General features: G+C 37.5%; 2 protein-coding genes across 4 annotated transcripts in view; one reads left to right on the forward strand and one right to left on the reverse strand.

The window, feature by feature from the left end:
- LOC308643867 (protein FAM221A) overlaps positions 1-15,438 on the reverse strand; it is a 330,925-nt gene that overhangs the window by 282,506 nt on the left and 32,981 nt on the right. The gene's annotated exons all lie outside the window — the stretch shown is intronic.
- The window catches only part of IGF2BP3 (insulin like growth factor 2 mRNA binding protein 3), a 143,689-nt gene that overhangs the window by 123,624 nt on the left and 4,627 nt on the right, over positions 1-15,438 (forward strand). For both annotated transcript variants that reach the window (XM_081284228.1, XM_081284229.1), the window contains exons 11-12: positions 12,090-12,206; positions 15,171-15,245. In XM_081284228.1, coding sequence (XP_081140354.1) covers positions 12,090-12,206; positions 15,171-15,245 — 192 coding nt within the window. The remainder of the gene's footprint in view (positions 1-12,089; positions 12,207-15,170; positions 15,246-15,438) is intronic.

The raw sequence follows: 15,438 nt of genomic DNA on the forward strand, positions 1-15,438 counted from the left end.
AAAAAAAAAAAAAAAAAGCCAGATGATTTGTAGAATGCCTCTAAGGATTTGTATGATTGCCTCCATATTATTAGGTTCAGAGCATATCTATCAGGGGTGGCAGGAATACTTCGTCAGGGAGTCACATCAGGAAATAAATTATATTAGTTTGTCTCATTATTCCTCACATTCAATTTGGCCATACAGTTCAGGTACTGTTTGTCAGACTTCTCATTTATGATGAGTAAGTAGTCATCAGCACTTTGAGAATGTGTATCTTCTCCTCAGGAGTCTTTGATTCAGTTGAGTTTCGTATTTCTGACATTTGTACAAATCATATAGTACTGTTTTTTTTCTTTCCTTTTCATTTATTTTTTCCACAATCTTCTGTAAAGTACAGTGTTAATTACTTCCTGCCTCAAGAGGAATCCCCCCCCCCCCCCCCAAACATTAGAATCACCCTAGGCCATCGGACTGGCCTGGATAGAGCACTTGCCTAGCATGTGTGAGGCACTGGGTTTTATTATCAGCACCACATATAAATAAATAAAGGTCCATCAACAACTTTTGAATTGGATTACCCTAGGGGTAAGGCCAAGGCACAAGTACCACTTTTGCTCGCGGGGGTGGGGGTGGTATACCCGGGATTGAACTCGGGCACTGGACCACTGAGCCACATCCCCAGCCCTACTTGTATTTTATTTAGAGACAGGGTCTCACTGAGTTGCTTAGCACCTCGCTTTTGCTGAGGTTGGCTTTGAACTCGTGATCCTCCTGTGTCGGCCTCCTGAGCTGCTGGGATTACAGGTGTGCAATGCCTTGCCTGGCTCAGCCATCACTTTTGAAAGCTCCCTAAGTGACTTCAGTGGGTATCCAAGGCTAACAACAGCTGCTCTGTCCTAACTGGGTAAGAACCCTACCCTCATACCTAAACTGAACCTCAGTGGAGCAGGTAGGAGCTTGGAGACTTGCGGTTTTAGAATGGTCATCAGGAGTTTTTTGCTGCTCATTTGTTGCCAAGAACTGTTGTCTACAAGGAATCTTTACTAGAGAGGACTTCAGTGGTGGCAAGAATATTCCCTGTCAACACCAATGCATGTCAGAATACATTTTTGGGTAAGCATAAATGCCCACCTCTGGTGTCTGTCTCTCTTTGTATCTTGATCGATGTTTACTTTAAAGAGTAGTAAATGGATTGGACTGGGGTTGTGGCTCAGTGGTGAACGCTCACCTAGCTCATGTGAGGCCCTGGGTTTGATCCTCAGCATCACATAAGAATAAATGAATAAGGGTATTATGTCCAACTACAACTAAAAGATAAATATTTTTTTTTTAAAAAGTAGTGAATGGACGTATCCCTTTAACTCTGGGCCACTTGTCATTCTGACTCTTAAATACATACAGGCACTTATGTGGGGTGCTGCCATCTGTTTTCACTCTTCTGAATCTACCTTGGCAAGCTGTACATATTGGAATTCAACTTAGCTGTTTTACAAGAAAAAAGTGACTTAAATGAGTTTTTTCATGAGAATTCAAGCACAGACTGTCTGAGGTGGTGATGATTCTGCCTACCTTCTGCACTCTACTAAGTGTGTGTCCCTTGGCCCGGGGTACTTAACCTCTAGACACTGGGTTTTATTCCAGTGAGCAAGAAGCATAACAAATCAAAATTGGTGGCAGCGTTACTTAAGGACAGTGCCTAAGGGAAGTTCTTTACACTCCCACTAGCATTATCTTGTTCAGAAAATAATACCTGGCCTTATCTTGCTGTAAGAGAAGCAGGCACACTCTACAAGAGGGCAGAAATGTGCTCATTAAACACAGGCTCTGTTTCTAAAGGAGAATAGATGTTGGGAGCACTTCTTTGACTCTGTCCCACTTAGCATTATTACCTGTTTAAGGAACCTCCCAGAGCCTGGGGGAGGAAGTAAACTTAAATCCTCTCATAAAGAAGAGGATCTAGATTCATTCTGGAGAAGAAAGTTACAAGTTACATGTTCCAGATTCCACTCCTACAGGTTATTTTCATCTTTAAAAAAAAGGGGGGGCGGTAAATACCAATATTCAGGGGACTATGTTGTGTCTCTAACATTGAAGTTGTGTTTCTGTATGTAACTTCAAAGCAGGGTTCATGAGTACATAGTTGGAATAAGCTTTGCCTCCACTATCTAATTTTTAGGTTTGTTCTTTTTCTAAACCCATACAGTATTTCCTGCTCATGTGTGGTTTTGCTTTCCATGGTTTTACTTTACCTGCAGTCAGTTGCCCAAAGATATTAATATTTTCTTGACTCTTAGAGACAATGTTCACATAACTTTTTATTAAAGCACATTGTTTTAATTGGTCTATTTTTGAAAGTGTTATTCCTTTCTACCTGTGCCTAATTTTATAAATTAAACTTTATGATAGGTAGATATATGTAGGAAAAACATAGAACATGTAGGGTTTGGTACCGTCCCAATTTTAGGACTGGAGAAAGGGGTACTACTGTATTTTTTTTGTTCTTGTTGTTGTTATGGTTTAGATACTAGATGTCCCCCAAAAGCTCATGTTTAGGACAATGCAAGAAGATTTGGAGGTGAAATGATTGAGTTATGTGAGCCTTAACCTAACCAGTATATTAGTCCCTTGATGGAGATTAACTGGGTGGTAACTATAGGCAGGTACTGTGTGCCTGGAGGAGATGGGTCCCTGGGGGTGTGCCTTTGGGGTATCTATTTTGTCCTTGTCCAGTGGAGCGCTCTCTCTCTACTTCCTGGTGGCCATTTCTTGAGTTGCTTTCCTCCACTTCCCTCTTCTGCCATGATGTTCTTGAGCCTTGAGGAATGGAGTCTGCCATCTATGGACTGAGACCTCTGAAATCATGAGCTCCCAAATAAATTTTTTCCTTCTTAAATTGTTGTCAGGTCTTTTGCTCACAGCAGCGAAGAAGTTAACTAAAACAATGTCTGCTTAGTAGTTACCTCTTTAAAAAATACAAATAAACTATTATTTTTAAAGGCAGTGGTTAAATTCATCAAACAGTATTAATTTCTTTGCTTATTGTTGTTTCTTATATTCCTTTTGACTCTTTTTATTCTTGTTGAATATCATAGTATTGTGATATCATTTTAAGATCAGCTTGGCCCTGCATGGTGGCACACGCCTGTAATCCCAGCAACTGGGGAGGCTTATTATGTAGGAGGATCATGAGTTCAGTCAGCCTCGGCAAAAGCAAGGTGCTAAGCAACTATGTGAGAACCTATCTCTAAATAAAACACAAAATAGGGCTGGGGATGTGGCTCAGTGATCGAGCATCCCTGAGTTCAATTCCCTGGTGATCTTTTGGGGCCCCCAAAAGATCATTTAATCCTTTATGTCCTGTACATTAAGGATGAATCCCTACTTTTATTTTAAATGGATACTATCTGCAAAGAACTAGGTTTTGATGGCTAAATGTACCAAAGAAACTGACTCTACTATTTCTTTTAGAAATACTTTGTTTTAAAATGTTTTCATTTCTTTACTCATGTTTACTCATTCCTTCTTTGTAACATGAAAATAGAATGCTGTATCTTGTCTTTGGATAAATCCCTTGCCTCTGTTCCATTCCAGTACTTTGCCCACTTATCCTACCACAATATTCTCTTTTTCCCGGAACCTGCTAGGTTGATTTTTCCAACAGAGCCACAGAGTTTGTTCTTGCAACACACAAAAGGTCTCTAATTCCTGCCTGGCAGCTGGCTCATACAGTACTTAATTGGCAAACTTCTAGTTTATAAGTGACAGGAAATGCTTCTTTCAGAAATGCTCAAACAGTCGGGAAGAGGGAATTGGCAGCTAGTAAAGCAGAATAAGAACTGGAGTTGGCATAGTGCACACTGTCTTGCTGGACGGTCTTGGCAGCGTGCAGGTGGGCTGGCAGAAGTAAGCCTAGGGGCTGTCTCCACCATTCTGATAGTCTCTTTGGAGTTTTCTCAGAAGTCCCCAGAAAGGTTGTGTAACTTTAAAATAGCTAACTTTCTGCCCATGACAGAGCTAAGAAAGATGTCTTTTTTTAAGAGTACTTAAAAAAAAAATGCTTTCATTAATCCATTATAGCTATACATGATAAAAAGTACTCTTTAAGAAACAAAAATATTGCTGGGTGAGGTGGCGTATACCTGTAGTTCCAGCAACTTGGGAGGTTGAGTCAGGAAGATTGCATGTGCAGAGCCAACAAGACCCTGTCTCAAAATAAAGAACTGGGAATGTAACTCAGGGTAAAACACCCTTGGGCTCAATTCCCAGTACTGCACACACACCCCCAAATTTTCTTTTCAGTGAACAATTTTCAATAACTCATTGCATACATTTGTTATTTCCTAAGACACCTTGGTTATGGGAAGGAACTCCCCCCTCCACTTTTTTCTTTTTAAGTACTTCAATATTTTTGTTCAGGTTATAGAATTGAGTAAACTTGGTTTCACTTCCAGACCAAAATCCATTAAAAACAAAAGCAAAAAACCCCAGGAACAAGCCAAAGGGAAGCGCTGGCCTCAGTCCAGGTTCCTGGAGGCTGATCTTGTTGGCTGAAATGCATGTCTCCGTGCCTGTGTGATGCCTTAGGTTTTTTTCCCCACAAAGTAAATACACTTAACCTTACTGTTTGCTCATACTTCTGTCTCTTCACGATAGATGATTAGGAATTATTCATTGGCAGACTTCAGTTACGCAAACTTCCAGTTGAGCAGCTTTGCTCTGTTACTTCAAGCCACAGCATAGAGTTTGCCAAGGAGTCCAAAGAAAGGTTTGCTGATGGGAATCTGGCAGAAATCCACTGGGAAGCAGCTTGTGTCCTGTGAATATCATTCACCCCCAAAAAGCATGTCAAGAAAAGGATTTACAAAGAAAGGTTCAGGATAGTACAACTGAATGTCTCCTTAGATGCAAGGATTGTTTATTTTAAAGTTTTTTTATCCCCCAAGTCTGAAACTCAACTTCCCAGGCTTCTCACAACCATTCTTCTGGCCGTTTAGCCTTGTAGGTAAAAATGAAATTATCTGCTTACTGGGATGTTCAAATCCTGAAAGCATGGCCTCTTATGCTGAGTCCCACCCAAGAATGAATTGTGCCAGATTTTCAAGTAGACAGGATACTTATGTGAACTATCTGGTATCTTCAAAGGAAAATCTCCTTGGAAAAATAATTTGTGGCCAGGGAGGTGCTTGATAGATAAGAAATTGGAACAGAGGAAATTACAGAAAATGAGTTCCCTTCTAACTCCTTTTCCCACTGACAGGTTCTGTTGCTTCTGTTCTCATCCCAGTCTAGCTGATTTTACATGGGTATATTGATTCTTTATGTAGTTGCCCTTTCTATTTTGGTCCTTTCAGCCCTTCTCTCCTGATGATCATTCCTTTTCCAACGCTCCACATATTGCTTACAAAATTTATTCTTAATCTTCATATCGAATTTGACAGCTCTGTACTTCCACCCCTGAAATCAACAAAACAAAAACACGGTAGCCTTTCATCACTGTGTCAGGAAGAGAGTTTTGCTTTTGTTAAGCTTTTGAGGCTTCAGCCCTGTTTTTGCCTGAGTTTTCTCATAGCAGCTGTCTTTGATGTGTTCTAGGCTAAGGCCCATGCTCGGGATGTGCTTTTGAGGCTCTGGGATTTTGACTCTGAGAATGTTGAGTTTAATGCCTGTTAAATTACTATTTTCTAAAGAGATTTAGAAGCTGGTCTCTGGGATCAGTACCAGGAAAACAAGTTTTTACTAAGCAAATGAAATTTTTTTCCCTTAGATCTGGTAAGTCATACAACTGATTTATTATTATTATTATTTTTTAATTCTAAACTTCCTGCTTAGAGCAAAATTTGTATAATAACAGTAGTTTTGGCATCAATATATATTTACCATTCAGATTCCTATGCTCTTATTTCTTTGCCCACCATTGTTTTATCTTTTTAGATTATGTATATTTTGTAAGCACCATAAAATTCTTTCTGGAATGAGGCCCAAGAAGTAATCACATAGTTATGATGAAGTACTATGGGGTAGAGTCTAGCTAGTTACACAAGAGATTTAGTCTTACCCATTAAAAAGGTCTTTATCATCATCAAGCCAATAACTACAGCAAAGTAGATTTCTGTATTATATAGGACATGTTCTGGATGTTCTTAAGATAAAAATGTTTAGATCCTACCCTACTTTTTAAAAAAATGGTCATGATTTACTTAATGGTCTTTGTAGGACTAGAATGACAAAATAATGCTAAATTGGAGCAGAGTTTGTGGTCCGTGTCACCATCAATTTACTTGATTTATCCAGTGACAAAGTAAGGACTTAAAAAGACAGATGATTTAGGGGACTGGATAGCATACTAGAGGCTTCTAAAGAAAGGCACTATATTTAGAAGTACTAAAGAATGAAATGATTTTATTTGGTGCCTTTCAATGATGAAAAGCAACAGAAGTGATTTGGCCAAGTTTGGCAGGATAGGGCCTTATCACAAATTTTTACAGTTCAGAGATTAGTCGGGAGGCTTCTAGAGCTACAGGGGGACTTAATTCAACCGAGAACTGTGTTAATGCCTGCAGTGTGTTACACTGTCCTGGAAAACATGGGGAAAACCAAAGAATTTTATCAAGTAATAAATAGTAGAAATTTAGTTACTCATCTATTTGCACATATACTAAAGAAACAAACTTCAGTGATCAGAGAAGGGTAGGTCAGGAATATTCCCTGAAGTTGAATTTTGCGTTAACTATTAAATGGTTAAGGATAAAGATAAAGGAAGAGATAAAGAACAGAGTTCAAATGGTTTTCATTTATAGGAAACTAGGCATGGGGTCCCGATTCATACATTGCTTTACTTTTCATGAAAATTAAGGACATGACCTCTCTTTATTAAGCTAATTGACCATGAAATAAATGAACTGGCATGATTAGTTGAAAAATTTGTCAGTTTTAAATTTTTGTGCTCTCTGACCCAGTAGGTCTTAACATAAATTCTTTTTTTTAAATATTTATTTTTTAGGTGTAGATGGACACAAAACAATGCCTTTATTTTTATGTGGTGCTGAGAATTGAACCCAGGTCCCGCCCGTGCTAGGCAAGCACTCTACCGCTGAGCCACAGTCCCAGCCCCTTAACATAAATTCTTTAAAGTATTTATACAAGGACGAAGATTTATATTTAAAAATTCAATTGCACTATTATGAATTGGTGACAAACTGAAAACTTAACTCTGAAGGTGGTATAAAAGCACCCTCAGATATAGCAGGAAAATTAACTGTCACTGAAGATAAGGGAACTGAAACTCTTTAGTCTTTTTAGTTGCTAAGTGTCTCGAACATGCATAATATGGTTGTGTGCAGTTGACTAAGGAAGTCATAAGAAAGGGAAAACAGCCCCACCTCAAACAGCAGTGCTGTTTGGCTCTTAAGAGCCAAAATATCTGTATTTTCCACAGGGCACATCCATATCTGTTGAAAGAAGGATACACACTGATTTTTTGTGAATATGGTTTAGAACATACCCAAGGCTGACTCCTTTCTCTACCATCTGTCATATGACCTTGGACAAATGACTTAACTTCTCCAATTCATTTTCTCATCTCTTAAATGAAAATGTTGATAGTTTGTATCAGTTATTAGTCATGAGGTACAAATGAGTTCAGGCACAGTACCTGAAACAACAAACTCAACAGATCTTCTCACACAGTTGCCACATACCCTGCTCCCTCATCAGTTATTCCCCTCTTAACCTCAATTTTAGCTCAGTGTTCTTTTTACCCATTTCTCACTATTCATTAAAAACCTCAAAGCTAGCATTCAAAAGTGCCATGAATGTCTTAATTGGAATTCTAGTGGTACAGAATAACTGGAATTCTATGTAGACTAAACAAGATGACAATTTGATAATTATTGATTTAAAATGTTCAAACCCAGTAGTTCTTAATCTGTATCATGGAGGTGTTTGAACAAGGGCACAAAAATTTGTCTACAAAGATTCAGTTGAGGGCTGGGATGGTGTTTCAGTGGTAGAGCAAGTGCCTGGCATGTGCGAGGCCCTGGGTTTGATTTAAAAAAAAAAGATGGACACGGGGCTGGGGATGTGGCATGCATGCGGCCCGGGTTTGATCCTCAGCACCACATACAAACAAAGATGTTGTGTCCGCCGAGAACTAAAAAATAAATATTAATAAATTCTCTAAAAAAAAAAAAAGAAAAAAAGATGGACACAATACCTTTATTATCTATCTACAACTAAAATAAATAAAAAGATTCAGCCAGATGCTGTGGGATCCAGCAGCTGGGGTGGCTGAGGCAGCAGGAGTTCAAAGCCAGCCTCTGCAAAAGTGAGGCACTAAGCAACTCAGTGAGACCCAGACTCTAAATAAAATACAAAACAGGGCTGGGGATGTGGCTCAGTGGTCGAGTGCCCCTGAGTTCAATCCCTGGCAAGTAAAAAATAAACAAATAGATAGATAGATTCGGTTGAAACATGAAAATTGGAGACTATGTACATTTGCCATTAGGGCTGAGATAAATTGGGTGAGGTATATCTATTCAAGAGAATACTCTATTGGGAGAGTGAAATAGTGACATAGGAAGATATTCAAAGTATCTGATCAATGTAGACAAGCAATTAGAACATATTATTTGTACTCTGCCCATTTGTTTCTTTACAGTGTCAGTACTTTTTGTCTGCCCATTAAATGTGCCTGTCTGCTTCTAGTTTCCATGTCTGTCTTCTAACTAGGATTTTGTCATTCTTCCTGAGCATTTGGTTTGAAAGAACTAACTAGTGAAACTATTTAGACTTGGCACTTTATTTAGATAACTGATTGTGAAGTTATGTAATTTGGTCAGCTTACATTTTTCTGACTTAAATTCCTAACGTATTTTTGCTATCTTAATGTTCATTTGCATACTGTTGTACTTTAAATTTGTCTAGTTATCATCGGTATCACTTCCTATATTGCATTTTATTGAGTTTGTAGGCAAAAGTCAGTCCTTGTATTCAAAGAAAAGCCCTTTTATTGTTTCTATAGTGTTAACTAATTTATTTTTGATACTGGAGATTGAACCTGGGGGCGTTTTACCACTGAGATACATCCTTAGTCCTTTTTATTTGGAGACAAGGTGAGGCAGGCCATATTTGCAGTCTTTGGTCTCAGCCTCCAGAGTCACTGGAATTATAGGTATGCTCTACCATGGCCCAATAAATTTTTAATCTTTTTGTTCAGCAGAAAGAAATTTAAAGACTTACTTTTTTTTTTTTAATTTAAACATGTAACTTAACCTTTCCTTTAAACTTAAGATGATACAGTAGTTGAGATTTTTCTTGAAAAAAAAAATTTTTTTTTAAAGAGTGAGAGAGGAGAAAGAGAGAGAGGGAGAGAGAGAGAGGATTTTTAATATTTATTTATTTTTTTTAGTTCTCAGCGGACACAACATTTTTGTTGGTATGTGGTGCTGAGGATCGAACCCGGGCCGCATGCATGCCAGGCGAGCGCGCTACTGCTTGAGCCACATCCCCAGCCCTTTCTTGAAAATTTTTAAAAAATAACAAGGTTCTGCTGGGTGTCATGGTGCATGCCTATAATTCCAGTAGCTCAGGAGGCTGAGGCAGATTCAAAGCCAGCATGAGCAACTTAGTGAGGCCCTAAGCAATTTGGCAAGACCCTGTCTCCAAAAAAAACCAAAACCAAAAACAAAAAAACAATAACAAATAGAAACAAAGGCTGGAGGTGTGTCTCAGTGATTAAGCGCCCCTAGGTTTGTTCCTTGGTACAAACAAAATGAATAACAAGATTCTGACCCAACAATTGTCCATATAGGACTAATTTTTATCCATAAATGTTAGATGGAAGTCTAAAGAAAAGGAAAATAATTCTCAGATTTAAATCCACGATTCAAATTCTTACCAAGTAGCATGTATAGATTGTGACATAGAATAAATAAGCGCCGAAAAGTCTTTGTGGACGGATAAGTCGGACAGCTTATTCATCTTTATGAGGGGTTCTGCAGTTGATTATCAGTCTCTTATAGTGTTTGTGATGCCTTGCTCTCTGCCTTCACTCTGCTTACAGAAATATGGAACCATTAATGCCAGTAATAATTTTTTTGTGGTAAGAGTGATGGTGTCCTTTGGTAGATCAACAGTCAGTGGCACAAAATTTGTTTCCACACCCAGTAAAAATGTCAGAGCCTTGTGTTGCAAATTTCTGATTTTCAAAAATTTTCTAAAATAATCAAATTGCAAATATTTCCCTGGTTTGAGCAAAACTGTTGGCATACTTTTTTGTTCAAGGCATTAGAAATTTGAGAAGTGTTTAGGTTTAAATATTAGAAATTAGAAATATTTTATGGCAGTGTATGTTGGTGTATATTTTACAGTATTGATGGATTGACTTCAGTGCTTGGGAAATAAATTCATACGTCCTTTAGAATGGGAATAAGAAGATTCAACAGATAATTCTGAAATGTTTTTACGTAGTCATTCACATGTAAATTTCTTATTACAAGCATCTTTAGAAATGTTAGCTTAATAGGTATATATATTTTTTCCTCTCTCTTTTTAATATTTATTTTTAGGTGTAGGTGGACACAACACAATGCCTTTATTTTTATGTGGTGCTGAGGATCAAATCCTGGTCCCGCCCATGCTAGACGAGCACTCTACCACTGAGCCACACAATCCCAGCCCCCGAGTATATATAGTTTTTTAAATAAATGCATATTTTGCTTTACTTGGCATATCCTATTGTGGCTCATCTTAAAATATTTCTTGTAATACTTTTCTTGGAATTAACTTATCCTTGGAAGTGTTTTTCTTACTAAGATAAGTAAACAAGTATAAACTGTATAAATATGAGTATGGCTTCTATACTTTACAACTTTTAAGTTCATTGGTAACATTACTGAACCTCTAATTGGCATTTTAAAGAATCCAGTCACTGAATGTTTTGTTTTGCTTTCGAGAATGGCTCTGTTAAAGGGCACAGGTGGCTTTAGGTGTAGGAATGAGTATTCAGGTGAAATCCATTTAAACACGGCCTTACAAGAGTTAGCCTTCAGAACGTTTTCTAATTCACTTATATATAAAAATGCAAGGGAAGACAGAAATAGAAGGAGAAAGGAATTATATGGGAAAGTAATTACAGCATTTTACCACTAAGGTGAATTAGTCCTCTTCTAATCCTGTCCTCTGCTAGTGTAATGAGAATGGAATGACATTGGTTGTTTTCTCATGATTTAGTTCTTTATGATGAGACCTGGGTGTTTTTCTTAGAGGATAGTTCACTATGTATTTAAGAAGTGAAACCTACACAGATGAGGTGTGGAGTTGGCATCTTTGAATGCTTCTGTGTTGCTCTATAGTCCAGAATTTCTTTTACTTATCAAGAAACTACCTTGGGGGCTGGGGTTGTGGCTCAGCAGTAGAGTGCTCACCTAGCATGTGCGAGGCCCTGGGTTCGATCCTCAGCACCACATAAAAATAAATAAATAAAATAAGTGTATTGTGTCCAACTACAACTAAAAAAAATAAACACTAAAAAAAAAAAAGAAATTACTTTGGATATAGTGGTTGGAAGATTGTCAGTTTTAAGGCAATATTATTTCTTTAATGTTTGTTTAAACTTTATAATGTCTGTGTATCATTTAAATCTATAACTCAGTGACATCTTAAATTTTCAGAATATCATGTATAGAACCAGGTGCAATGGCGCATGCCTCTAATCCCAGTGGTAGGGGAGGCTGAGGCAGCCTCACAAAAGCGAGGTGCTAAGCAACTCAGACACTGTTTCTAAAATACAAAATAGGGCTGGGGATGTGGCTCAGTGGCCGAGTGCCCCTGAGTTTAATCCCTGGTACTTAAAAAAAAAAAAATCATGTACAGAAAAGTGGAATTTTAAATACAAATGGTTTCAGAATGAATATGAGACCTTCTTGACTTGTGGGATAAATTCTTGTCAACTTGTTTTGATAGTTTCTCCTCCTCTCTAACCTTTCTAATACCTGTACTGTATGTGAGAATGTGCTCATGCCAAAGCTGATGATTAAAAGCCAAAACAAAACAAACCCCCCTGATTTGTAGCAAATAAACATGTACTTTCTGGCTTTCTTTTCTATCAGCAATCAGAAACGGAGACTGTACATCTGTTTATCCCAGCTCTTTCAGTCGGCGCCATTATCGGCAAGCAGGGCCAGCACATCAAACAGCTTTCTCGCTTTGCAGGAGCTTCAATTAAGGTACTGTTTTGCCAACTGTGGCTGTCCTGGTTCTTTAAGCAAATTAGAAAGATAAATCTTTCCACTTAATAATTTGAATTGAATGTTAGAGGTAGTCTTGGTTACATAGGGCCTGACAGAAAACCCCAAACAACAGTAGCTTAACCTCCAGACTGATTCTGGAGGCAAGAAATCCAGGGCTGGCTGGTTACTTTGCTCCTCAAAACCTTGGACTTCTAAGCTCCTTCGAGTTCATCTTTGCCAGGTGTGATCTTGGACTCCCATGGTCCCAGAAGACATCATTCAGTGCTCAAACAATCTGGTCTGTTGTCCAAGCCAGAAGGGGCAAGTAGGACACAACAAAGCCTTTCTACTAGGGACATTTCCTCAGGATTTGGCCAGATGAAGCTGAAGGGGCATTAGGGAAATAGTGTATATAACTATACTGTGTATAGTTAGCTAAACATTTCCTTATAACAGACAGTAGAGTAACAAATATCAGAAGACAGTTAATGTTTCTGCCATAATATAACAGTGTGTTTTTCGAAGATTCTGTATTTTGACGTGCTAAAACAACATAATATTAAAAAGCTTGATGTATCTATAGTTTTCTTCAGGAAAACATCAGAGGTTTTATTTTGACTGTTTTATGAACCTTTAAAAATTAATATTAACATACAACATAGTATACTTATCATACAACTCATAAATCCCACTCCTGGATATTTATCCAAGAGAAATGAAAATTTGGGTTTTCACTCACACACATACACACACACACACACACACACACACACACACCCACCACACTATACTTAAGTTATCTATATCATCTTTATTGATAACTGTCCCAAAATAAGAAACCTGGTGAATGGATAAAATGTGGTCCATCTATACAATAAATATTACTAAGCAATGAAAAGAGACTATTGATAAAACAATTTGCAAGGATTCTCATGTATTGTGCTGAGAGAAGGAAGTCAGTCTCAAAAAGCCACACATTGTATGATTTCATTTATATGATAATTTCACAAAAGGCAGAACTATATAGGGACAGAAAGAAAACAAATCAGTGGCTGCTGGAAGTGAAGGAAGGGGGGAAGGGTTGAGCATAATGAAGCTGTTGGAAGAGATTTAGGGGGTGATGAAAAGTGTTCTGTATCTTAATTGTGGTGGTGGATACATGAGTATGCATTTGTCACCTCCTACACCAGGTCACCAAAAGACAGAATTTACTATATATAAATTAAATAATTAAAAATCAAAACAAATATCCCTTATATATTCTTGTATAGCAATAAATAAGTGAGCAAAGGAAAAGACATGGTAAAAGATCAAGTGGTGAAACAACTTTTCTATCCTCCTAGTTTCCTGATTGAGTTAAAAATAAATTCTGACACACATTAAAACAACAACAACAACAACAAAAAAAAAAAACCCTAGTAGATCTGTTTTGGAAAAACTAAAGTGAACATTTCAGAATAAGAATTGGGTATTAGAGGCTCAGTTCTACTTTCTGGCTTTCATGAATGTTTTCTAATGAGGCTGAAAAAATGTTTTTGTTTCTTAAAAGCCTGAAATGCATAATCTGAAAAATTCATCACCATTCCCAATACTTGGTGTTGTTTTACATATGGACAAATTTCCATGTACTTTACTTTATTAGGGATGTAATATTTAGTTATTACCAAATTATCATTTGTGTTCATTTACTTGACATTCAGATCATTCCTCGTTTATCCTGCATAAACAGTACAGTGATAAATAAGATATACAGCCTTATTTGTTTAAGCTTATGGAAAGTAGACTTAATGGGTCAGAGGGCATGTGCTTTTTTCAGGCTTTGAAAGAGTATAGCAATTTATATTCTTAACGTAAATGTAAGAGTGCAGTTAGTCCCAGCATTCTATCAACAGTATCAATAAACAAAGGTATTTGAAACAAAACAACAAAGCTGGAAAATTGAATACCTTTTTTAAATTAGTGGTTTCCTTAAAGAGTTTTGATTAAAAGCAAGTAGTTGTTTGCTTGTTTATTTATAGACTCAAATACCAGTCAGTGCCCTGCATAAAGTAGGTGACAAGAGATGTTAGCTTTATTATGGAGAGAGAACGCAAGGCTTCATTAAAAATGGATATTTTTGATGTAAATTATGTGTGGGGAAAGGTCTAGAATGTATCACATAATTGACAGTGATCATCACTGTGGTGCAATTTGGTATTTTTGCTTCCTGTTCCTATATGCAATATTGTTTTTTGTATTCGTTATTTATTGTATTTTGTATAGTAAATGTCAAGCAATTTTTTTCTTTATTTTTTGATAAGAGGAACTCAGTGGCATTTAACCACTGAAAGCTTTATTTCATATTTTATTTTAGTGAACATACATGGGGATAATTTACTAATAATCTTTGATTTGTGGACTTAGTAAAAAATGTGTACAAATAGCTTAAGAAAGCAAGACTTCCTTTTATTTAAATTAGGTAAAAGGGGCTCAGCAACTCTGAAAGTTATAAAAGAGGATAGAGTAGCCTCAAAATATAAGGCGGAAGGTCTCTTGGAAACCCAAGAGGTTCTGATGCAAGCAGATCAAGGGCCACACTTTGCCTATGCTAATAATTAATAATACCAGTGGTTCTCAATGGAAACAAACCACTGAGTTCATGAGCCAGGTTGCTCAACTTCTCCAGCCTTCCATTTCCCCATTTGTAAGGTAGAGGTCATTCTTCATCAGGGTGTGGGGCAGGTTGGCTGAGAGTCTGAATGTTTAGGTTTACATCAGATAGGCATAGTGTATGTTTATAGTATATAGCAGGAGCTCTAACTGATGAACCCATATTAATCACTGCCTCTCCATAATTTCCTTCCAGAAGGCTTTAAATTCTGCATTTCGGGTCAGTCATGCAAATGTCAAGCTGGTTGGCCTAAGTGTTCTATCAATGACACCTGAAAGTATCATAACCCGTTGGTGATGGGTCTATTACAGATCGCTCCAGCTGAAGCACCAGATGCTAAAGTGAGGATGGTGATTATCACTGGACCACCAGAGGCTCAGTTCAAGGTATATGCCCCCAGACTACAGATGGTAGGAAGAACCATAATGCCGCCTTCTCTCAGAATTCCTGATTTTGAATAAAAAAATCTACTCAGTTAAAAAAAAAATGGAAATTTCATGTCTAAGATCAGAAGGGAACCACAACTCAATTGTATTTTAAAAATAAACCAAAAGCCTTTAATTTTGAGTTCTGTAATGG

This window comes from Spermophilus citellus (assembly GCF_964194105.1).
Source record: "Spermophilus citellus genome assembly, chromosome: 3".
NCBI lineage: Eukaryota > Metazoa > Chordata > Mammalia > Rodentia > Sciuridae > Spermophilus > Spermophilus citellus.